This window comes from Haliaeetus leucocephalus, unplaced genomic scaffold (genome assembly GCF_000737465.1).
Source record: "Haliaeetus leucocephalus isolate CR32 unplaced genomic scaffold, Haliaeetus_leucocephalus-4.0 Scaffold933, whole genome shotgun sequence".
NCBI lineage: Eukaryota > Metazoa > Chordata > Aves > Accipitriformes > Accipitridae > Haliaeetus > Haliaeetus leucocephalus.
In genome coordinates this window covers 13,327-37,283 of record NW_010973369.1, presented here as the reverse complement: position 1 = coordinate 37,283, position 23,957 = coordinate 13,327, and the positions used below count along the sequence as shown (strand labels likewise).

Here is a 23,957-nt window from a genome sequence, read left to right as displayed (position 1 = left end):
CCCTTCCGCCCCGTTGACTGCGCATGCGCGGGCCTGGAGTGGCGCGGTGGCAGTTGGCGGCAGGGGCGCAGCCCCGCGTGGCTGTGGTGGGCGGGCTGCTCGGCGCGGGGCGGGGCGCGCGGCTGACAGACTGAGGCGGCCGGGGGAAGCGGGGTTATGAGGAGGGAGCGGTAGAAAGGAGGGGAGGGTCCCGGCCCTGGGCCGGGGTTTGGTTGGGAACGGGAAAAGGTGGCAAATCTTTGCCCGGTCGTCATTGTCAGTCCTCTCCTCTGGAAGGCCCGACCCCGAAGGGGGATGGTGGCTATGCTTTCACTCTGCTGCTTGGCAGCAGAGTGAGCAATGTGAAAGCAGCGATAGTTTCGTGCGGCTGAGGTTGATCTGGCCATTCTGGCTGCCCCAGGCAGGAGACAGCATCTGTGTGCGCCTGTGCAGGTGCCAGCACAGGGATTTCACAGAGGTAGTACCAGGAGAACATGGCAGAGCCCTTCATGCCAGTGTCCCCATAGGCCCTGGAGCCAGCACCTTGCTGCCGGGAGCGATCCCACCTGCCCCTGGTGTGTATTCCCTACTCCTTGCTTCTGCTGGCACCAGCTTTCATGAGGCCGCAGAGCAGCAACCCGATGGGTTGAAATGAGCTGGCTTGTTTTGCCAGGTTAGTCTTAATCTGGATCACATCCACATCACCTCACAAATGTGAGTCCTGGTACACGGGAGGCTGGTGCAGATGTGAGCAAGAGCAGCTGGGGAAGAGAGCAAGGATGCTCTTTTCAGCCACAGTGCTGGCTTGGAGGGCTTGGGGAACTATAATACTCTACTCCTCTCTTTCCCAGCTTATTTACTGGGATGTCAGCTTCTCAAGAGGGCAGTAGCAGCTGCTTTAATGGCCCTGAAACTCCACAGTAGTCCTTAGAAATCTTCCATATGTTCTTAAATGTCAGGCCTCGGGGGACCAATGGAGTCACCTGCTTGGATTTTCTTTGCACAGGCATCCCAGATCCCTCTGCCTGCAGTTGGTCTTTGCTGAGATGTTCTGACTCACCGCAGCTATCTGCTGAAATAGGTTTAATGGTATCTGAACATGTTTAGTGAACGCGTTGTTCTGACGTGGGGCTGGATGTTGAACAATGGAGGGAACTGTAGATCTCTGTCAGGGATATGCTACGTTTCATTTCGTTCTTGTGCCTGCGTCTAATTCTAGGGAGGAAGGTTAAAGCTAGCTTTGCTTCTTTCTATTTGCTTAGCTGTCCTCCATCTATTAGACTCAAAGCAATGTTAAATACCATTGTTAACAGCAAATCTGTTGTGAGAAGGCTATGGAGGAGAATGATTACACTTTTCTGAAGCCTACTCTTTGCCATTAATGTGTTAGAGTCATTAAAAGTGATGAAGTTCAAGAACCCCTGCCATGTGTAGTCGTACAGAGAAAAGGCTTCTGTCAGTAGCAGAGGAATCTCACAGTGGTGTGCAGTAGTCTGTCCGCCATAGCGGACACTTTCTAACTTGGAGCTGTGTGTCTGATAAATACGCTGAATATGCCGGTTCCTGACACTCACCTGGGTTTGTGTTAGTCTTACATAATGATGCACAGAAGGATTTTGACACATTTCAGTTGGAGAAAATTGGAGTTGAAAAACTCTTACCTAAGATTCCTCTGCCTATCACTGTTGTGTCATTCTCACTGTAGCACTAAGCCCTTTTCTTGTCAGTCTAGCTGAACACAGCTACCTCATATGCACAGAGCAGCACATCAGACTGCCTCTGAAGGGAACATAGAGACAGAAGAGTTGGAGGTGGATCTGAATTTCAATTTCAACTCCAAGGGGATTTCCTCAGTCAGAGCACTGGCAAATTACTCCCCTTTATGCACACAATCCTTGCTGTCCTCAAGTTCCTACTGTTCAGCTTTGCTCAGTGGGCAGCTCCACGACTGCGTGAGTCTTACCTCAGTCATAATGAATTTTCCATGTGGAACTGCTCCTGGGAGAGCATTTTAACCAGCAACAACAAGAAGTCCCAGAGACAGGGCAGAAAAGTTCCTATCTAACTGCTGGTGTTCTTTCATCTGAGGCCATTACCAATGGCAGAGAAACTTGCTTTCATGAATGTGCTAAAGCATGCTGAGGAACATTAACAATGGCCTTAGATGTGTTAGCAACCAGGTGACTGAACAGGAAAGAAGAATCAGAAAGGATATGATGATATTTAATTTATATAATGAATTATAAAATAAGTTTCACATTATTTATTATAATAATTAATTTATTAATAAGATTATATGTAATGGGCCTCCTGCTTTGGCCTCAATCCTGTTTTCTCTCTTACTTGCAGGCCCAGCAGCTGGCTTCAAGTTTGCCATTCCAAGTGGCTGGAGGGAGCAGCTGTTTAGAGGAAGGAGATAAGGGACCACAAATCGTGGGCTGCAAGTAGTTTAGAGGTGTTTAAGTGAAGGAGAAATGGAAAACAAAGAGGGACAGAGAAAATTCCTTCCCTGAATGTGGTAAAACATGCTGGAGAACAGCAGTGGTGGGGCTGGATGTACGTGTGCATGGAGAATGAGAGAGATTTAGTAATCGGGCACCAGTGCATGGAGACAGCAATGAGCACAGACTCAGAGTTTGGGGGAAGGCAGAGGCATAGAAGAGAGAGCGTGAGGAATTGCAGAATCCTCCAGATAGGTGGTTTGCCATTTTTTAAGAGTAACCAAGAAGGGATATGGGACAGCTGTGTGCTAAAGACAGAGAAGCAAGGTGCAAAAAACAAGCGAAAGCCAGGTGGAGAGATGACTATGATCTACCCACAAAGTCCTCTTATTAGGACACTGGTGGTGAAGGAGAAGCCTGATGACAGCAGGAGTGGTTGCTTCTGGTGACTGGGGCCATGCTGTGCAGTCCTACATGCTGCGTCTGTACAAATGGGTGCAGTGATAATCCACAGATCTCAGGATGGTGGGAGAGGCCTCCCTTTGCTCCTGCACATCTGGTTAGATGGGGCTGGTGGATGAAGTAAGGATACACTTTGACAATACAACTAAGCAGATAAAATTACTAATTGCTGAGAGGTCCTGCCCCTGGCTGTGGTAGCACTAGCATTCATCTAATGACTACTGAGCCAATGAGCTGGTTGAAGGAGCTAGACCAGCAGGAAATTGTCTTTTTGGTGTGTTTAGTTGGATTATTTTCTGTGAGATTAGCTATCTGAACCAGCTCTCCTCAGGATCAGAGGAATGCCAGGAATGTGTATCTGGGGACAGAATGGGGAGGCAGAGCAGATGGGCTGTTTTGGCAGCAGCCAGCTATTCAGTCAGCTTAGGTGTATTGTCAAACTGTGTCAAACTGCCATCCTGACTGCAGCTGCTGTCAAGCAGTAGTCCTTGTGCTAGTAGTGATGGTAGTGATTCCTTTCCTGCAGGTAATAGAAGGGGGTAAGGGGAGAAGTAGTAACAATCACCCTGAAGCCCTGTCCCCAAACAGGCAAGGACAGGGAAAATCTTTTTTCCCCAGGTAGCCAGTTTGAGACATCAGGATACTTGAACTGCTCTTGGTGAGATCCAGTGCTGGCATTTTACAGCAGAATCCAGGCAGGCCCAGGATGCCTTCCCAGGCCCTTTTGGGATCATTCTAGCCCAGATGTGGAGAATGACTAACACTTTCCTGAAGCTGTGCAAGAACAGACACTGTGTTGGGGCCTGCTTTGGGTTCAGTTTGAGTTTAACTTTGGCTCTGCAGAGCATAAGGTTTTCTAGAGCATGCTGGGTCTAGGTTAAGGCTGTTGTGGTGGTTGGCAAGGCTTCCTTTTGACAAGTCAGCTAGTGCGCAGAACAGAAAGGGGGATATAATTCTAGCCTGTTAGGTAAAGCCTCAGTCCAGCAAGTGGCCAAACACAAAGGGTGTGTGTGAAGCTTATCCAGACTTGAAAAAACTCATGGAGGAAAAATTCCACATCCAGCTGTTATCCAGTTATGTGAAGATAGGATAAGAGTCCAAATCCTCTCATTACCAACAATGGAGACAACAAGGGACTGTGATTTTTTTTAGCGCAAAAGCAGGAGGGAGCTGGTAGTGAAGGGCTGGGGTTAAAATCACATAGGCATTTCGTCAGTGTTAAAATACTACACCAAAATCAAGTGGATTGACAAAACGGAGCCTTTCAAAACAACTGACAGATCCAAGCCGTACCTAACATTTCTTTTTAACAATTTTGATTCAGTTTAGCATGTGTAAGCCAGAACAGGAATTTTTATCTTATTCTTACTGCTATTTTGATCCAGTCTCAGGTGGCCTTCTACTGACAACTGTTTTTTCAGGACCATAGCCCCATTTAATTGCAGGCAGCCTATTTGCAGAGTATGTAAGGAAAGAAGAGTTGCAACGAAGAGTTATGATCAACTGGGAGACTGGGACACCTGATAATGAAATATTTATCAGAACAGAAACTGACTTTCTGATTCAGTGAACTGCTAATTAGTGATATGAAGTGCCACAAGAAGGACTGGAAGAGAGGCAGACACCTCTCTAGCATAATTGTGATGACCACCATCAGTGTGAAAAAATTCAGATTAAAATCCCTTAATCTTATTAAGGGCAAAGCTTGAAGATGGATAGTATTGCACAGAAGTACCCCAGCCTAGGTCACCGGCTCTTCTCCATGGGGAGAGTGGGACAAAGGCTCTGTATTTTGCCCAATAATTGCATGCTGGTCTCAGAATGCCACCTTGTCAAAACTGTGTATTTATCTACCCCCAAAACTTCAGTTTTGAGAAACTGTCATTTTTACATGAAGAAGTGTTGTCAAAATGGTCCAGGCTGGCTATGATGCTTAGATGATTTGCTAGTTTTAAAATGTTTGCCCTCACTTGGGTGTTCTAGGCTATGCTAGAGGCTGAGACTTTGATTCTGGGTTGTTATATTATTCCTTGGTTGGCATAATTAATTACAGACATTTGCAAATCCTCTTGGTATGTAGCTAAAAAGATCATCTAGACTATCCTCTACTTCCAGTACTAAATGTACTTAGACCTCTCTGGTGCATGTTTCTCTGGCCTGCATCTAAAAATTTCAGTAAGGGGATTCCCAATTTCCATATGAAGCTCATTCCAATCTTTCACTGTGAAAGTTTTCTCATACTTAACATAAAGATGCTCAGTGTGAGCCCCATTCATCTCCCTTTGATGTCATGTTCCTAAAGGTATTAGGTAAGAGCAGAGTTTGGCTAATACTTTAAGAAATCAGCCTCAGGCTGTTTGCTGCAAGAAGCATTGCAGAGATGTGGAGAAACTCTTGGTTGGCTTTTTTGGAGATGAGGCTTCATATCACAGCTCTGCAAGTTTTTTTTATATAACCTTTATCATATTACTTGTTTTTTCACCCTATTGCTGGATATAAACATATTTCCTCCTAATAAAAGAGAATGAAACAGTTTTAATGTGGGGGTGGAGTTTAAGTAGCTTGTTGTAGTGCCATCAGAAATAAATAAGAAACACAAATGGGCATGTGAAGACTATATTGTCAAAAATATGAGACATAGTATGGTGAGCCAGCAATCCAGGTCCTGTGTGGCCTCTGCTTATCTCTGCCTTGAGGAATGCTTATGTCTTGCAGGGTGAGCAGTACCATACTGAAAAGGCAAAGGGGCTGCACCCAAGAATTTTGGACAGTGAGAACTGCCTGATCTACCAAGCTGGAATCTCCAGGTTAAATCTTTCCTGAATTTTCCACTTTTCAGACTTCAGAGACAGGCCTCTCTATGACCTCTTCTGGTATTTTTTACTTGCCACATTTCCTTCTCTCCAGCAGTGATAATATTCTATGCAGACAACTCTGCACAGACTTTCTGTGTGTAACTAACTCACCAGGCAACAGATTTTCTGTGTTTTTTTTAATGTGTGTATTTCTGTCCACTTTCAAAAGACTCCCCATACACTGCACAGAGGTCCTTGGGCTATTGTGATCCTGAGATTACATCCACATTTAACCTCTCCCAAGCTGGTTCAGTGGTCATTACTAGAATTCTGTTTCTTTTTTGACTTAATTAACAAGGGATGATAAATAACTTAAAGGCATTTTAAAATATTTGATGTTCCTGTCCTCCTAATTTCCTATCAGCACATAATTTTATTTCAAATGTTATCATAGAGCATGCTTTTTCCATTTTCACACAGAAAAGCAGACTGATCATTTTTATGTAGGCCTGTTTTTATATTTTAAAAGGTAACTATGCAGGTTAATCAACCACTTTGAAATATTCTAAATATATAAAGTCCCATAACAACTAATTGTATTTTTCTCTTCTCAGGCACATGAAGAATCAAAATCAACTTGGTAAAGCAATTGTTAGCCCAACATTTGCTGGGGAGATCTCCCTCCTTCTGAAAAACAAACATACTTTAGACAAGGGCAAAAGTACAGATCTTTCAACTTCAATCTTTCCTCTGCTCAGCCTAGAATTCCTGTCTAAATGCAAATTTAAAATTATATTAATTTTCCTTCTTAACCACCTGCTCCTGCTTCTGCAGAAGAAAAGTCAAAGGAAATCTTATGATCATATGGGGAAACAGGATCTCTCCATGTTACATGGGACAAGCAGGGCTGGGGCACTCCAGATAACACGAGGAAAAACAGTCCATATGGGTATTCCAGGACACTCTGGAGATCATGATAAAGAGAAACCCAATTGCAAAAACTCAGTTCAGGTCCAGCAGGTCTTATTAAGTCTGGTTCAGTGCCAATACTGCAAGACTGCCAGCTGGCCCCTGCAGCTATTTGAGTGTCTTTGCAGCAGACCTTCCTGGTGCTCCAGGTTCTGAAAGGGCCTTGTATGTACCAACAGAGCCAGTGCAGGTCTGGCACTCCCTCCTGTCTAATGCACCCTTTTAGGACTTGAAGCGTAGATCAGTGATAACAGGCCCTTGGAGCCCTGGTATATGTGGATTGACTTCTTCCAGAGCTTACTTGGATAGCGCTGCACTGCTCTTACCAGAACTCCGAGTTCCAGAAATGCAGTGAGGGGCCATCTGACCATACGGGGAAACCCAAGTTCGACTGGATTTCTAGCTCTGGCTGTGTGCTGAAGGAAAATGGCATTTCTAAGGTTGAACTGGTAGTTTATAATGAATTCGTCATACTTTGCTTTTGCAAAATTTTTCTCCTTTGCATACAGAGGAAATCTGGACACTTTGAGACCACGTCCACCCTTAGGATGATATTACAAGCTGAAAAAGGACTTTTAATGGAAGTTAATTATATTTTTAGCAACTTAAAGATGCTTAGTCCTCTCCATAAGACTGAATAGTTTGTTTGGGGTGTCAGTGTGCATACATTTGCTACTGCTCTTTCCCAGGATAAATGCTATTTAAAAGTATGGAAATAAGGTAATTTTTCAATAAAAGTACAATCCTTACAATGCATTATGGACCTTGAAAGGTTTGGCAAGTATGGAGATCAATTCGCTGATCTGGAATTTTGGCTAGGGGTGCAAAGTTGTCCTTGCTCTGGTATCCAGGAGGGAGTTACTCCTCTCCTGCACCAGTGCCACAGGAGGAAAAGCAGACATGAAGCAGAACAGGCTCCTCAGTGCTGCACCTCACCGAGTTTGGTGAAGCCTAGCAAGCAAAACCTGAACTCCATGACTGAACTGTTCAGGGGAGGTAGAAATAGGACCTGATTACTTTTTCCGAGCTTCTATATCCTAGTGGCTGCTGCTACTGTTAAATATGATAAGCTCCTATTTGTTCACTTTAGCTTGCCATCAGTACTCACTGTTTGCTGGGGCAAGCCCAGGACGTTTCCCTCCCCACCTGTCAAACTTGGAGTGTGCTTTGGCACCCTGCCATTGCAGAGTCTCAACAACTTGAGCAGACCGCTTCAGAAACAAGACATCCCAGTAAGCCGCCTCTGCTTCATAAGCTTTTCTTCCCATCTGTACACTTTCTGAAGAAAGTGTTTGCTGGTCAGAGAGGTTTTCCACTTGCGCCTCCTTCAGCTTTCCATTACCGCTAAGAGGTTATATGGGGTGCAGTGCTATACACTGTACTGTACTATATGCAGAGGTGTTCAGACTTAATTTATTCCCTTCGCCTGGATAAAGATTATTGCAGCTGTGTGTTTTGGAAAACTATCAATGAAGGGAGTTCAGCTCATACAACACACTTTCAATAGGGTACTGTACTCTATATTTCCAGGTTCTGTTTTAATTACACTTGCATATTACCTTGGAGGAAGCTGAAATCTGGAAAATGTTTTCTCATATACCATGTCTTAAACCTTCCTGACCTTCTGTTTTATACCAAGTACATTTATGTTTGTGATGAAAACCATATAATATGTGGCAAGGTTTGGCTATCCGGGATAATCTATCAGAGGCATGCTGTCAGTCCCTCCTAGCAAAGACTGAGCAATTTTCACTAAGAAATATCCCCATCATCCCTCACCCCACCACCTTCCAGCAGTCATTCCCTCTTCCCTCCTTTCACGTGGCTCCCAACAGGAGCCACAGAAGTTGGCCATGTACAGTGAAGAGGACAGAACAGTGGCCCTCTCCTGTGGCAGCATGAGACTCCTGCTGCTCTGAAGAATCCTTGAGGGACTGAGCAAACAGAGGGCTCATGCAGTGTCAATGTGTTGCCCATATCCTGAAAAAAACCAAGGAAAAGGCCTAGCCTCATTTGAAGGGGCTGTGTCCAGCAGTGCCCTCCCACAGCTTCTCAGAGGTTGGTGAGCAGGAGCAGCAGAGGAGTCCTTGGTGCACCTCGCACCACTCCTGCCCGGCTGGGGAAGCAAGCACTGGTGTTGAGCTTTCGTGTTGTCTGCACTGGAGACCACTGGAAAAAAACAGCCCAATGTCCAGAATTAAAACTTCCTCAAGACAGCCGGCACTGTGCAGGAAGAGCAAGGCACTGGGGAGGACTTTTGCATGCCACATACCCTCTGGCCAGGAATAAGTGGTTACAGAGGTGCCCTATGGACTTGCAACAAGAGGTGCAAACCTCCTTCAGTGATCAGAAAGCATGTGCTTCTCAAGGCTGACAGCAGAACAAAATCTGTACAAATCAGGCATCTGCTCCAGAGCATCTTTCAAGTAACCTTTAAATCCATGCCAAAGAGAGCACATCGTGATCTTCACATCCTCAGGATGTCTGGAGAATGTCCTGAGAGAAAGGGTTTTAGTGAATAATGTGAGCAGCAGAGGGTCTGTCAGTCCTCTGCCCAATTCTTGAAGCCCAGCACTTCAACATTCAAGAAGCACAGATTGCTGTCAACATCTTTCTTGTATTCCTTCTTGAAGAGCTCACTGCTCCTGGAGGCACAGGAAGGTGGGGAGCCCTCCATCCTGGGAACCAGGTCTCTGCTCCTGAGTCTCACAGTGACAGGGCTCGTGAGGTTGTGCCTTTACTTGTCGCAGTGCCTTCCTCTAAAAAGCAAGGTAACTTTTACTTCATAATGAGTAACAGGACTTATATAAATCTTGTCAAGCAGGAACTTTTTAGTGGGACTAAGCTGCTTTTTAACTCAGCTGTAAACAAGGATTTTCTACTAGGAGGCAAGAACTTATAAAATGGAAAGTTTTTCATTAGAAAGCAGTGATTGTGGAAAAGCAGTGTTGGTCATAATAGAAGGCTGAGTTTGAACTCCTAATGTGATGCTGTAGCTGAGAAGGAAAGATGAACCCTGGATTCTAATGAAGGTCAAAATCCAGTAAAAGTACAGAGTTAGTAGTGTCTCTGTGGCATCGATGACACTGTTACTGCAATATTAAATGAGTTCTGGTGTTCACACTAGAAAAAATATTTGGAGAAGTGAGAGTCTAAAGAAAAAAACACAAGAAGAAGAAAAAAAATCTGGTAATGAAGGTGAACAGCAAAAGCATAACCAAGTTGATCTACCTCTTCCATCATAGAAAATTTAAAAAATCATCACAGTCTGCACAAGTAGAACAATGCCCATGAGAATAAGTTTTTTCATGTAGCAGACAAAGAAGCCAATTCACTGATTCAAAGTGGAAACTGGACAGTAGGTAGAAATAGCTGCTTATTAAAAAATGAAGTGCTAATATTCACAGAATTAGCTTAAAGCTGAATGTGGTGAGCTTTTTAAAACTTTCAGTCAATCAATCAATCCTGGATCTCTCTTTCCAAATACATAATACCCAGCTATTACATAGCGTAATTTAATTCCAAGAACTTTAAAAATAGGCTTCCTTTAAAAAAAATAAGAAATGGTGGGAAAAGAGAGACCACATCAGAAAGCCATGCTTCTCTAACAGGACAGTGCCCAAAGCCCTGTTAAGTCCTACTCAACGGATTAAGCCAGGAGGTCCCACTGTACTAGTTCACTGCAAGTTTTGGGCTTTGTACAGAACATAGGAATGGTTTTGCCAAGTCAGACCATGGATCCATCTAGCCCATCTCCTATAGGCAACAGCAGATCCCTAAAAAGAAAGTAAGAACAAGACAAATGCGTGTCAAGGTTTTCCTGGCATGGCTTCTCAGCTTCCAGCTACCAGAGGCTCAGAAAGTCCTATGGACTCATGTTCAGCAGCTTTTCATGGATTTTTCTTCCATGAACTTATTTTTTTAAAATATATGTAGACTTTTAGCATCCAAAACAGGGTGTGGTCAGGAGTTCTGCAGCTGGGCTACACTGTAGGAATTGGTATCTTTCTGCTTGTTTCAAACCTGTCCTGAACTGGTTTCATTTGGTGCACTATGGTTCTTGTTTGGGAGAAAACTTGCTCAAAGTTCACATTCTTAGCCCTCATCACTTTTCCTTCTTTGCTCCAGTCACCTCTCACTGAAGGGCTCCAGTCTATGTAATTACTCCTCTCACAGAAGCTGTTTCATACTTCCAGTCATTCTTATTGCCCTTCTCCAGCTCTACTGTATCACAGTGCGTTCAAGAGTCATGTAAATCCCTGGAGGGCCTGCATACTGTTTTCTCATTTGTTCTCTACTTCTCTCCCAGTCATTCCTAAAGTTGCATTTGCTGCCTTGATTGCTGTAAAAACTGAGCTGACGTTTCAGAGACTCAGAGGTAAAATTTTTTACCTAGGGTAAGTAGGGCTCATCAGGCTAAATGATCTTAATTGTTCTTCCTGCCCTTATCGCCTACGAATTAAACTACCATCCTTCAATCACATTATAAGATTCAGTCAGTATCAACAGTCCCATAATTTGCTTGTAATTGCCAGGTCAGCACAGTGACCCTTTATAGTACTGAATTAAATTCCTTTTCTCCTGAGTCTCTCAAACCTCTGGAATTTCCCCAGAATTCCAAGATTTATTAAAAATCAGTAGGCTTATTGATGCAGGTTAAATGTTTTAAAACTCTGACAATGCCAGCACATGCTTCTCATCACTTTCTTATCTTACTGGCATGGGAAATATTTCAGTGCTGTTGCAAGAAGTGAATTATTTCTTACAGCTTTTTCTCTTACCAAAACCATTATAATGTTTCAGGAGACAGATAGCTCCACTGTGTTTATATTTTGAGATAAATAGCAGGTAATTTTTCTTAGAACTGCGAAGAATCAATCTGTTTTTAAAGTTTCTATGCCTCAGATTCCAGCTTACATTTTCTGGAACTGATTGATCAAATATTATTCACACAACATTATTCCACAGGGAAAAAAAATTAAGTCATCAATAAACTTGTCCCATTTCTGTAATATTTCTGCATACATCTGAGATTCATCTTCTATCACCAACCCACACCAGGGACTATTATGTTTATCAGGATCCTCTCCACTTTTTTTTTTTTTTTCCTGGATGCTAAGACCCTCTCATGCCTGCAGCTGAATCCAAAAAGGACAGAGGGACCCAATCAGCAGGTACCTGTCCCCAGAGAGGAGATTCATTTGGGGCACTGTGCCTGGTGTCACCCATCAGCTCCCTGCTCAGCACAAAGATGCTTCAGTTCGCTCTCCCAGGGCCTGGCTCTTCCCTCTGACTGTCTGGGAAGCTACTTACTTCAGTACTCTGCATCAGCCTGCTGGAGCCAAGGGCTGTTGCAAAAAGCACCAAAATGCCAAAGTTAGGCACTCAAAGTAACTGTCCAGAGCTGCATGGTCAGTCTTTTTAACCTCAGGTCTGCACATGGCTTGGAGAAGACAGGTTACTTGTCTGCCCGTGGCCCAGCAGTGAAATTTATGATTCATCTGAAAATCTCGTAAATGAAAGTGCCTCATCATCCATACTCAGGTTTCTCAGCTCTGTTGCTTTGGACCTCCTGCAGCAGCACACATGGCCACAGTCACTATCATGCTAAACCTACTGCTCTTTCTGGCTGTTCAATGCCACTGTCAGAAGCTATTTGCCTTTTCTGGGCTTCAGCAGCCTGCTCGTGCTCTAAGCCTTCAGCAGCTTCTGGGCCAGAGGTCTGAGTAGAGCCCTGAAAGCCACTAGTATGAGACGGACAGGCAAGTGGAAAGAAAGAATTACTCTCACAAAGCCCTCAGGAAAAGTTTTTTTTCCTGGTAGGTATGTAGACACGTCTATTCCCACCAGCAGTGCTGCCACCCAACCCATCTCTTTTTCCATTTGGGCGTACCTTCACTCTACAATTGCTCCTGCATTCAGACCATCTTATTATTCAATCTTTCACCCAGTCCTTGGCCCCTGCTGTCCTCCACTGTGGTGGGACTGTCTGCCTCCCCCCAAAAGCCACTTCTCCCAAGCCACATTCGCTCGAGTGTTTCTTTAGAGCACCTCCTCCTGTGGCACGCACTTCTCCCTGCGCTACCATTAGCCTTTTATCCTCTCTAGCTGGGTTCCTGTAATCTGATCACTAACCATACGAGTTAATGACTTCTTTGCCATCTAAAGTTTATGAGTTTTATTGCACCTTTGCAGAAAAGAGAGCTCCCATGAAGATATACAGCCCCTTCTCTAAGCCCGGGGAGGACCCAAGTTGTGTTTCTCTTTCAACGTTTCTGGAGAAAGATTATTGTTTTGAAGCCATTTGCATGAACAAAATGAAATGTGTCTGGTTTTATCAATAAAAGGCTTATTTCTGACTGTATGCCATGATAAATGGCATATTCTAAAAAACAGGCAGGCAGTAACTGAATGTGCAGAAGCAATACCCTCATTTTAATGGCATTTCTCTGGCAGTACAATGGGCAGAGTGTGCTCAGCCTGGATTCCTGGATGGCAAAGACTGGTGCAAGGTATTATAGCAAAAAGACTCTTAGAGAAAAACCAGTGAAAAGAGTGTCTTCTGTCCCCTAGCAGAGGGTCAGCCAATTAATCACTATTATTATTAACAAAGTTATTTTTTCTTGACAGCTGTGCCCATCAAAATGACATCAAGGAAAACTGAATCCATTTGCATTACTTCAGCTAGCCAAATCATTGCAGAAAGTTGAAAATAGTTCTGGAAAAAAAAAACCCAACAGCAAAATAGGGACATCAGTGAACTCGGAATGACAGAATAAACGGGCTATTCTGAGCACTCAGCAAAGTGTATTTACTGCAGTGTATTTACTGTTTTTCAAAAAATGTTAAGATCTCCTTGTTTATTAAATCTGTTGAGAAGCAATGAAATCCCATGCAATTTTATTTTCAAATATCATTTTACTACCCAACAGCAACAGTAAATTCATAAAATAACACGTGATTGACCAGGACTATGGAGTAAAAAAAAAAATTTGTTTGCTTTGTACATTCTTATTAGTGTTGGCTAAGATGTTATAAAAGCAGTATCTTTTAACACCTTTTATTATACAAGGGTCAAGAGGTTTTTATGTTTCTTAAAGAAAGCTTCAAATAGCCCACATAGCGGGTTACTGCATCTTTCATATGGCTGCTGTATAAACAAGCTCATTTTACACAGGAAATGACATAACCATGTAAAAGTGTACATGGACTTTAGGCACATATTCAAACACTAATGGGAATGCATTGTTTTAAATGGCATACTTTTATGTTTACCTATTGAGCTTAGTACCCATATTTTAGCCAAATACAACAAAAATTATCCACACATACCTGTCTTATAGTGTACTGTTTATTTGAAATTTGGACCTTCACAAAGACTCTCATGGGACAGATAATGACCCTAAAAAGTAAATACAAATGAGGCATTCTCAGTGAGAGAGTGAAACCTGCCATCATAAAGGTGGAAAGCTGAACTTTTAACCTGTATTGCTTTACAGCTCAGGTTTCTGTGCGTTTCTACCACCAAGTCACCCATGGGAAGAAAGTTGTAACAATAATTTTGGGTGTCTATCTTTGCACATTATATAATGACCAGGCTAAAGAAAATAGTGCCAAACTTCTGCAATTTCAAGGTTCTCTGTTTCTTTCCAGTTACTTTCCTTGGTATCAGCCCCAGCCTGTGCCCTATCCCTAAACCTCTATTTTCAGAGAGGAATGAGGGTTCAGTGAAGTCCACCTGGGTTGTGCTTTTGTGCTTATTGGTGATAATGAATGTTTTGTAATGGCCACCATTCACATATCCTGGAAAGTTTCGATATGTGTTTCTGTTCTCACGCCAGACAACTGAAACTGCAGATGTCCATGTAGAGTCTTGACAAGATTTGCAGTGGTTTGTGAGTAGAAATTGAATGGATATGTGGAATTCAGAAAAAAAATGACAGGTCACTCTGGCAGCATCTTTTTGTTGCTATTGAAATTTTAGGTGAATTAAGAATAACAGAAACTGCTTTGAAAAGAGCAGTGAAAGAGGTCACTCCCTTCAACACTGTAGATTTAAGTGATCATAACCATTCAGTAAGTATCTTATAATTAATTGCAGAGACAGAAGTCTGTGCCAGATGATCCCAATGGCTCAAACAATACACCAATAAAGCACCTATAGGCTAGTATACATTTACACCATAGTGAAAGTCAGTAGACCACTCCAGAGTAGAATAGCATGGAACTGGAATTCCCAGAGTTATCAAACAATTTCAGTAATGTAAATGCAAAAGGATACTCTTGACATTGCAGCACTAGTTTACAACCAGTGTTGCAAACCAAGGATATTCAATCTGAGTGTGAAAAAACTGTGTAAAAAGTGTAAAAGTGAAAAAACTACCCTAATCCTGCCATCTACTATTGCCACCATTGTAAACTCCTCACTTTGAGCTGGACCAAACTTGAGTAGTGCCAGGACCATCCCTTCTGAATGTCGACACATTTGAGCTACCAACTAAGCAAAGTGAATGTCGTGTTACCTCCTAACCTGAACACTTGGGCTGAAATTGCTTCTCTTTAAGCCAAACCAAATATCTGGCAATTCTGACGTGGTAATAATCCATTACAATTCCAGCATTTTAGTGTCTGTAGTTTCAAGTTTGTTTAAACTGATATTAAAGACCTAGTAGTTGGTTTTGGTTGGTGGGGTTTTTTTCCTTCAAGGTATAACTACTCCCTAGCAGAATTTTGGTTTTTGAACCATTATCAAAGTGTGTTTTTTAAGACATTAGTATGTCAGTATTTCTTTCAGTTCTTCAGTTCATACTGTTTGCTTTGGGATAATTGCAAAATCTTAGCATTTTTTTCCATTTAGATGCTGATACCTACTCAATTTAATTACCATTTACCTAAATCTTTATCTTGCTTTATTCATGTATTGAGGAATTTGTACAAGGACAGGAAACAAGACCCTCAGAGAGATACCTACTAGGTTTTTAAAACTTTTTATGGTGACCAGCATCACCAGGATCCTCAGGCTGACCAACAGCTCTGCCGCATAAAGTGTATAGTAATTTTCCTCCTTAGATTTCCAAACTATCATGCATTGCATGTAACACCAATGCTACCTTCCTCCAAAGCTGTTGCAGCATCTCACGAATCCAGCTGGAACTGAAACAAACTGCCCTTTGCAGGCAGTAATAATCCCAGGAGTTAACTCGTCTGTTAAAAAGAACTTAGATTTGCTTCAAGTGAATTTAAATAGCCTGTATTTGCTATTTTAAACTGATCACCCTAAGCCATTGAGGAATGTGCCTGTGTGGTTAATAAATGGCGGGGCACAGCTTTGTCTGTCATACATGAGAACAGAGCACTGGGAATGTGCATGGGGAGCAGCACTCTATCACGCGTGGAAGAAAGGGAAATCCTTTCTCATTGTCATCTAGCCAACCTCTCCAGAAGGTAGCTGTGGTCAGTGCTAGAGAAAGGATCCTTAAAAGCTGCAAGCCATTCACCTAGAAAACAGCCAGGAGCAAGAAAAGAACTGCTTGAGCAGAAAAGGCAAAAAAAGTCTGAGATGCCCTCTTGGCTGTGGGCTTGGCAGGACAATGTTTTCTCTCTTACTGTAGCAATAGTAAATCATATCTAAATGAGCCTGTAGTAAAGCTCAGAATTAAAAACTCCTTATTGTTTTGAAAGTCATATAAGAGTGGCTGGTGATAAGCAGTTAGTGCAGGGGACAGTAACTGTTGGTCCTGGCCTAAGATGCCAGAATTTCTCATGCACATGTTACAAAGTAGCTTCAAGTGCTTGTCATTCTGCATGCCTGTTAACCTGCTAGTTAGTGATTCGCCCTCCTGTCAAGGACACACTTCTGACCCACCTCGGTTTGTGTTATTGCATGGCCTGCACCAAGCAGTATCAGTTCCTGCAGGTAGAAATCCTGGTGCTAAGTTATTACAAAGAGATCATATACACGAAAGCTCCCTGCAGTGTTTTTTTTGTATCACCATGCTGTAGATTATGGTACCTGACAGGTCTGCAGGCACAGGGGAACCCCATATGTCTGGCAGCAAGGTTGCTTAACCAGGTATTTTAAGCTGGTTAAAGGCTCAGCCACCTAGAGAGTGAAGGAGGAAGGGCAGAGCTTTTTGCCACTGTTTCTCTATGGCTATTGACTAGGAATTTAGGACAGTTTGCCACTAGTGTGAGCTACACCACATCCAGTCTGGGGTACTGACCAGGAGGACCTCAGGGGCCATATTCAGCTCCCTGCCACTCCCCACACCAGTGGTGCTGTGCAGAGGAGAGTTCAGATCCAGGAAATTATGTCACTTGATGGTTTAAACTGTGATGAAACACCACCAAACCTTACCATTTATTATTTTATACTATTGATAACCTACTTCAATAATTTCTGATGGTTCTTATGACCTTTCTGATCCATCTACAGTTGAACATCTGGTACTTAGTTTTGTAGGTGGAAACATAGACAGAGTAATCCCACAATAAATCTATAATCCATGTTGAGAATAGATAAAGGGGATACACGAACACACAGCCTTTGGAGGGTGGAATTAAAGGATACCAGAGCTCTTTTGCAATCATCTGCTTAACTCATTTTTGCCCCAGATACATCAGGTGATAGCATCATTCCCCACCAGATCAAACCATGCCATTCTTTCAGATCTTTCTTCCAATTTTTCCACAGTTAGTCTCTGTGGCAGCAGAGTTAGAGGCAAGCAAAATCCATGGATGTGTTTTGCATACCACTGGCATTCTGCTGCGCTGAAAAGTCCCTTTCACTTGTATTTATTGTACAAAAACATTAAAAACAATTTCTTAATAGCATTATAATTATGCAGTGTTGGACAGCTAGACACAATGTAGCACTGTGTCAATAATTTATTACATCTTATGCCATAATTGAACACTTTTACTATGAGCATTTGAGAACAACTTGGACCTTATACAGAGTAATATATCTTGCTACATAATAATGGAAAGGTGGATACTTAAGAAAGATATGTAGCTTGGAGGAAAACATACACAGAAGCAAATACCTCCTGCATCACCTATCTCCATGTAAAACTTAAAACTAAATCAACATATCATATTTAATGACTCCTTTTTTATATATGAATAGTTTCAAGAGCTAATCAGAAAGAAATCATATTACAGTGTAACTATTTACACCAAAATGGGAGCACACCGGAACAAAACCTTCTCTTCTAGACATCAGGACTCTTTTCTTACATTTCTTAATGGACAAAGCACATGGCAGCCAGACACAAATTCAGTCTCAAGAACATTGTTCAAAGGATCAAATAGGTCATATCCACAGCTCACTGATGCCATCTTTACCCACTGCCTGGAGGCTAAAAGCAGGCAATCTAGAGGTGTAGAGGTATAATCTTCTCTGCCATGGACTTCAGTTAGAGCCAGTCTCATGTTGCCGGCACAAGGCCTTACATCAGGTTGCATGACAGCATCCAAATGCTACTGACATGTGCCCACGGTGGAGAGACATATAGAAGCACTAGATTTATTGCTACATCCTTGTAAACATACTTACCCTAGAGGTAAGAAATCTAGTTCACCTTGTTTGAGGAGAGGTTATGTTCAATGTATCATATTACCTTTCATAACGTATTCATGTGAGCAACTGTTCTGCTACCTACAACCACACGACTCCACCACCATGTCCTCATACTGCTTGTAGACCACATTGTTTGCAGAGTCAATGAAAAGAATGCTAATAGGACTCAGCCTGGTTGGGACACAGCAAGTTGGGGGTGTTGATTCTGGGTCCATTGAGTTCATTAATGTTTGGATAACTGCGTGATTGGTGGGCTCCAGATGGGATCGAAGGGGGAATTCACAAAGCCCTTCACAGTGATATGCTTCATACTCTAGAGGGGCTATTATCCAGTCATCCCAGCCCATATCCTTAAAATTCACGTGGAGGGCTTTTCTGCTACACCTTGCCTTCAGATTCTTAGTGGGCCTCTTCCCTTGCCGTGTTGCTAAAGGAGCTCTCCTCTTCCGCCTCTGATTGAATAAGTACTCATAAACAGTTTTGTCGTCTTGTCCGGATCTAGCTTTGATTTCATTGAAAAATAAGTCTCTTTTTTTCGTCCTCCCAAATACCAAGAAGAGAGCCTTTTCATTGACCTGTCTTCCTGTTCTATTAAATCCCACACTCCTGAGATCAACAGCTCTCCCCCTGTCAAAAGTTTCCAGTTCAAAACACAAGTTAACCAAGTTTTTAAAGTTCCTGAAAAGTTTCCAGATGTCAAACACTTCCCACTTTGGTGTATCTGTGATACTGACAGTACGAGAGTCCAGGAGTGTTGCTGCTTGTCTGTTTGTAGAGCAACTAAATAATTTCACTTGGGAATTTTTTCCAGAAGAATGAGACTTCCACGTATCAGAAGGCTTCTTCCTCAATATTCGAAGCTCTGCTCCCAGCAAACCATCTTTTTCTAATGCACTGATGTCAAAAATATATTTCTGTTTTCTTATAGTTGGTGCTCGGTCGTCTAAAAAAAGCACACACATTTTTAAATGTAGATCAAGCACAGATCAATATCAGTTATTCAATTCTTAATGGTTTTCCTGAAGTTTGCTCATAAGCCTAGAAGTTTCCTTAATTAGCCCACCAAACAGAAAGAGCAATTTTTGTCTAAGGGATCAGTTCTATGCATGGACCCAGAAGAACTCAGTGACTCAACAGGGAAATGAGTTTCTGAGTTGGCCTTGTAGAAATCTCATTTCTTTCACCGGCGGGCATTTTCTAGCTTCAAAGTAGCAATTAGCCAATTGAAAAGTAGTCCTTTTTCAGGGCTGAGCACTCACAGGGCCTATTCACCACTTACATGCTACTTAAGTTACCGAAACAGAGCTTCAGTGGTGCCCAGACCTCATGCTGGCTCCAAACATGATCAAATTTACCCTTAGACAATACAATAGTGAATTAGTCTTTTAAAACTAACATCCCCCAGGAACTGCCAGACACAAGGATAATTGCCATATTAACTTAACTCCACATGATTCACAACTTTTTCAAATTGGGCAGAAAAACATACCTCCCTTTAACCTGACATTACATTTGCTTGGTTAAACTCATGAGCAGCACTAACAAGGAATATGGCTGAGCCAACATTTTAGTGATGTTACATTAACAATGCCTTCCAGTGGCGAGCTGAGAACCTGAATGCAGCACTTGTGAGTAGCGTATCATCGCTTCCCAGAAGCCAAGCTATTCATAAATGGCAAACAAATCCAGTCCTTATTACCTTATCAATCCATTACCTTATCAGCTGTACATGACAAAACTCTTACTAATGTCACTGGAAGCAACATGGGGCTCTCCAACCAGAGTGGTACGGTGAACATCATTCTTTGGGAGCCTGGTTATTTCTTGTGTGAAAGCAGACACTAGTCCAAATTTCAAAAAAAATTTGGAACCAGAATGTTGAACCACAAATTCTAGAGTTCCATAAGTTATTTCTCTTGTTGTTAGTCTGTGCTTAGCTGTGGGCTTCTGTAGATAGAAGGTTGGTGGTATGTGAAAGCATGAGCTTCAAGCTAGTATAGATACACCCACCCTATGCTATAATGACTCCTGGGTCTACAGTGTAGTTCCTCACAATTCTACCTTGAACAAATCAGGCTGGCCCTTTGATACTGAAACTTGTGTTTTTTTCATGGAATAGCCCTGTTCTTAGCATATCATGTGTTTTTAGACATACTTTACAATAAAATCTGACGTTAGCACTTTCCAGGAGCTAGTTATGGAAAGAAAATAAGACAAACATTTAAAAGGTTTTTAAACACCTAACCATGCAAAGACTGATTGATTTTCAACAATATGCATCTAAAATATTTTCTAAATGTTTTGTTTGGCTGCCACATGACCATCTAGTTCTGCCTCTAACTGCATTTTCCAAGATAAGGCAGGACAAAATCTGCAGTAAAGCTGTACGATTTAATTTACATTAATAAGAGCTATTTGACTTTAACAAAGTATGATTATTTTCTAATACTCTCTACATGTATAAACACACTCAGACATCTCTCTCTGTCCACACACACACACACACAACCTCCTTTCTTACCTTGTCCTTTGTCTATAAAGCTGGTTATTGTATTGGCAAGTCCAGCTTCCAGTTTTACACTTCCATTAACACCTTTTCTTTCTGCATCTGAGAGAGTCCTGTACAAAGACAGCATGTATTCATGTGGCGTTATAGGGGGATGTCTGAAAGTTTCCTTAGTATCCCTCTGGGTTACAGGCTCTTTAGTCTTTTTGGTTTTGAAAGAATCAGTGTCAGTACTGCTTGTGCCAGTTTTTTTCAAAGCCACTTTGCTGCTAAGATTTTGAACCTTTGGAGTCACTGTCCTTACTCCAGAAGGTCTGCTGGGGAGATGTCCTACCTTGCCCTCCATGGCTGCTGTTCTTGAGAGAACCTTCTTTGATTCATCGTTCTTGGCCAGCAGAGCTCCAGCCTGAACAGCACTGCTTTTAGTCCTAGCCTTTGAGGTCCCAGTACTATATCCATGGCTTGCAGTCCTCAGTGTACCTGCCCGTGCTGAGGGATTCCTCTCTTTTCCTTCTGCTTTTAAAAAACCTAGTTTAGATCCTGGATTACTCTGGCCTGCCTCAGAATTACTCAGCGCTCCAGGAACTAGATCCAGAGACAGCCAAGTCAAATGCCAAAGCAGTAAAGTGAGAAAATGCAGGATTTTCATCCTCTGGTCTTCCTCTGAATGCCACTAAAGAAAAAATCAGAAAAGGTTCCTCCAGTTTGGCAAAAGAAAACATGAAAGAAATTAAAAACCAAAGTCAGCAAAAATGGTTTTCGTTTGAGATTAAAACATTTCAAATCTCGTTGTTCAATACTTGTATCCAGTCCCATAGTGGAAATGCTCATGTACTCAGATATAAGCTCCCCTGACTTCAGTTAGCAGCTATAAAGAACTTGTTCTTGAAAAGGGAAAGTTTACCACCTCATTTTCTTCTGTAAAACTGACTGAAAACTTGAAGGAGTCCTGTTTAAATCCAAGGGGGTTTTTTTTCCAAGAAGGAAGAATGGCGTAATGCTGCCTCTGTGTTAAAAGTTTTTTTTAAAGTTTTGAATCCTTTCCAGTGAAAATATTTCACACACAGAGATCTGCAGGTGCTCAGAAATCTTTTACAAACCTGAACTCAGGAATTGGAAACGGAATTCCAACAAACCTATTTAATTACTCTCTGATGTCATGCTGTCTAAACTAATTTAACTGTGATATATTTCTTTAAAAAAATCTTCTTTACCCTTTTCATTAGCATGAGTCATACTCTGCCTCATGTGAAACAGCTCCACAGGCTCAAAACTCTAGAGGATGCCTTTTCAAGTGGCAATACGACCTCTACCTTAGCCTTCCATGAACTTCACGTTTAAACAGGACAAACTGCAAGATCAACAACTGAGACCTGTCATACAGTCCACTGGACACATACATTAAAATATTTAAGTATAATGTGTTTAGCTCTTTTTCCCCGAGAAACAGTGGCTTCACTTTGTCCTCTGGTGACTGAAGGGCAGAGCCAGCAGCGCAGGCGCTTAACAAGGGTAAAGTTTAATTTTTCACAAACACAACATGGCCATTCCCGCAGTCAGTGTATTTTGGCGTATTTATTGCTATGCTTTAAAAAAATCCATGTAAGCCCACTTGGAGATGAAGCTTCTGCCGGTGGGATGCCCGTGGGGTGGGCGGCTGCACAGTGCGGGACAGCAGTGCACCCTGCAGGCAGCCAGCCTCCTCCTCCGGCCGGAGGCACTCACTGGAGACACCCCGAAACTCCAATCTTTCCTCCAGAGGCTGCTGAATGCCAGCCTTTGTTTTAAAATTAGATGCAAAATTTTCAAGAGCTGCCTAGCCCACAGCCGCAAGAAGACTGGTAGTTAGAAACCAGCGTTACTTACATGTCAAGGCTATCCTGCTGCTTTCAGTCATACGAAAAAGAGTGTGGAGCAAGCATGTCTTTCATAAGCTGCAAAAAATTGAACTGTTGTTCTAAATGAGCCTTTGGGAAATGAGGCACTGGGCTAGATTGAACAGGGATTAATGGGACCCTTCTCTCATCTTGCACTGATGCTAAGCCCCGTCCTCCTCCCTCAGTTGTTTTTTTTTCCTAAGGCAATGGAAAAGATACAACACTTTTTAGCTTGATTTGCACGTGCTGTAGCATTTCCCACCCTGACTAGCATTAGAAACACCAAACTACGTTCATAAATAACAAATCTGCAGCCCTTTCTACATGAGGAGCTCTGAATGCTTTATGTTGTTTTGATGGAAAAACTGAAGGATAGAAGAGTCAGTGATTTCACAGATGTCACACATAAGGTAGACCCAAAAACCCACCCTCCTGATTTTGACCTAATGGCCCTTCTTCTGATGTCAGTTTTAGTTTTGATATTCCCTATCAAAATAAAGCAGCTTTTTGCTGAGTTACTTCTGACGAAACCAGTTCTCAGCAGTCACTCCATGCTATCCCCACGGCCATCCCAATCATGCCATCCTTTCATCCTTCCCATATTACCCACTTTCCTGCTGAGCAGGAGGTGGCATGCCATGTCTGGTTCTGCGCTACGGGGGTATTGATTAACTTGCCAGTAAGCCACAAAAACAGCTAAATGTTGAGCTCCCACTTTTAATTTATCCAGTTTCCAGTTTTCACACTTGTAAGAATTTAATATCTTTAAGAGCTCTCTTGCTTTATCAAACTTGGCTGAGATTTGCAAATGATTTAAGAGATGGACATGAACGAGCAGGAGGTAAGACAATGCGATTACATGGGCCTGTCTCTAAGTAAATCAGATTAAAAGCACAATCAATTCCATGTTCAAACAATATTTATGTGTCTGAGATTAATACAACTTAGTGGGCTAGACAGGCCTAGACAGAAAAAAAAGAGCAAAAGCAAGCAAAGAAAGCTGTGCGAACTATTCTCTTTCTTAAAAGAGGCTCTCTTGAGGCACTCTCCATCTAGGTGCTTGGAACCATGGCAGCACAGTCACTGTACAGAGTCCACTGAGCCCCATGGTCCCCAGAGTGGAATGTTGGCCTTGAATAAGACCCACAGACTAGGGTATCCTATTATGGCCCTACACTAATGTGGTGTTATTCCAGCTGGCTAAACTCAAACTCAACTGGTATCTTCAATGTGTAGACAGAAACCCTCTCTCCAGTGCCGGCTTTACATCAGATATAGGACACAGTGGAAGAGATGTTCAAGGCCTATTACTTGTCGCCACTGGCCAAGTTTACATGTACCACTCAA

At 42.4% G+C, this 23,957-nt stretch overlaps 1 protein-coding gene across 1 annotated transcript; it reads right to left on the bottom strand.

Annotated features, from left to right (window-relative positions):
• Positions 1–18,286: 18,286 nt before the first annotated feature.
• Positions 18,287–21,382, bottom strand: GDF5 (growth differentiation factor 5). The gene is made up of 2 exons (XM_010584032.1): positions 20,749–21,382; positions 18,287–19,170 (listed from the first exon to the last, which is right to left on the bottom strand). The coding sequence occupies exons 1-2, from the start codon at positions 21,380–21,382 to the stop codon at positions 18,302–18,304; spliced, it is 1,503 nt and encodes a 500-aa protein (XP_010582334.1). The 3' UTR covers positions 18,287–18,301.
• Positions 21,383–23,957: the final 2,575 nt, after the last annotated feature.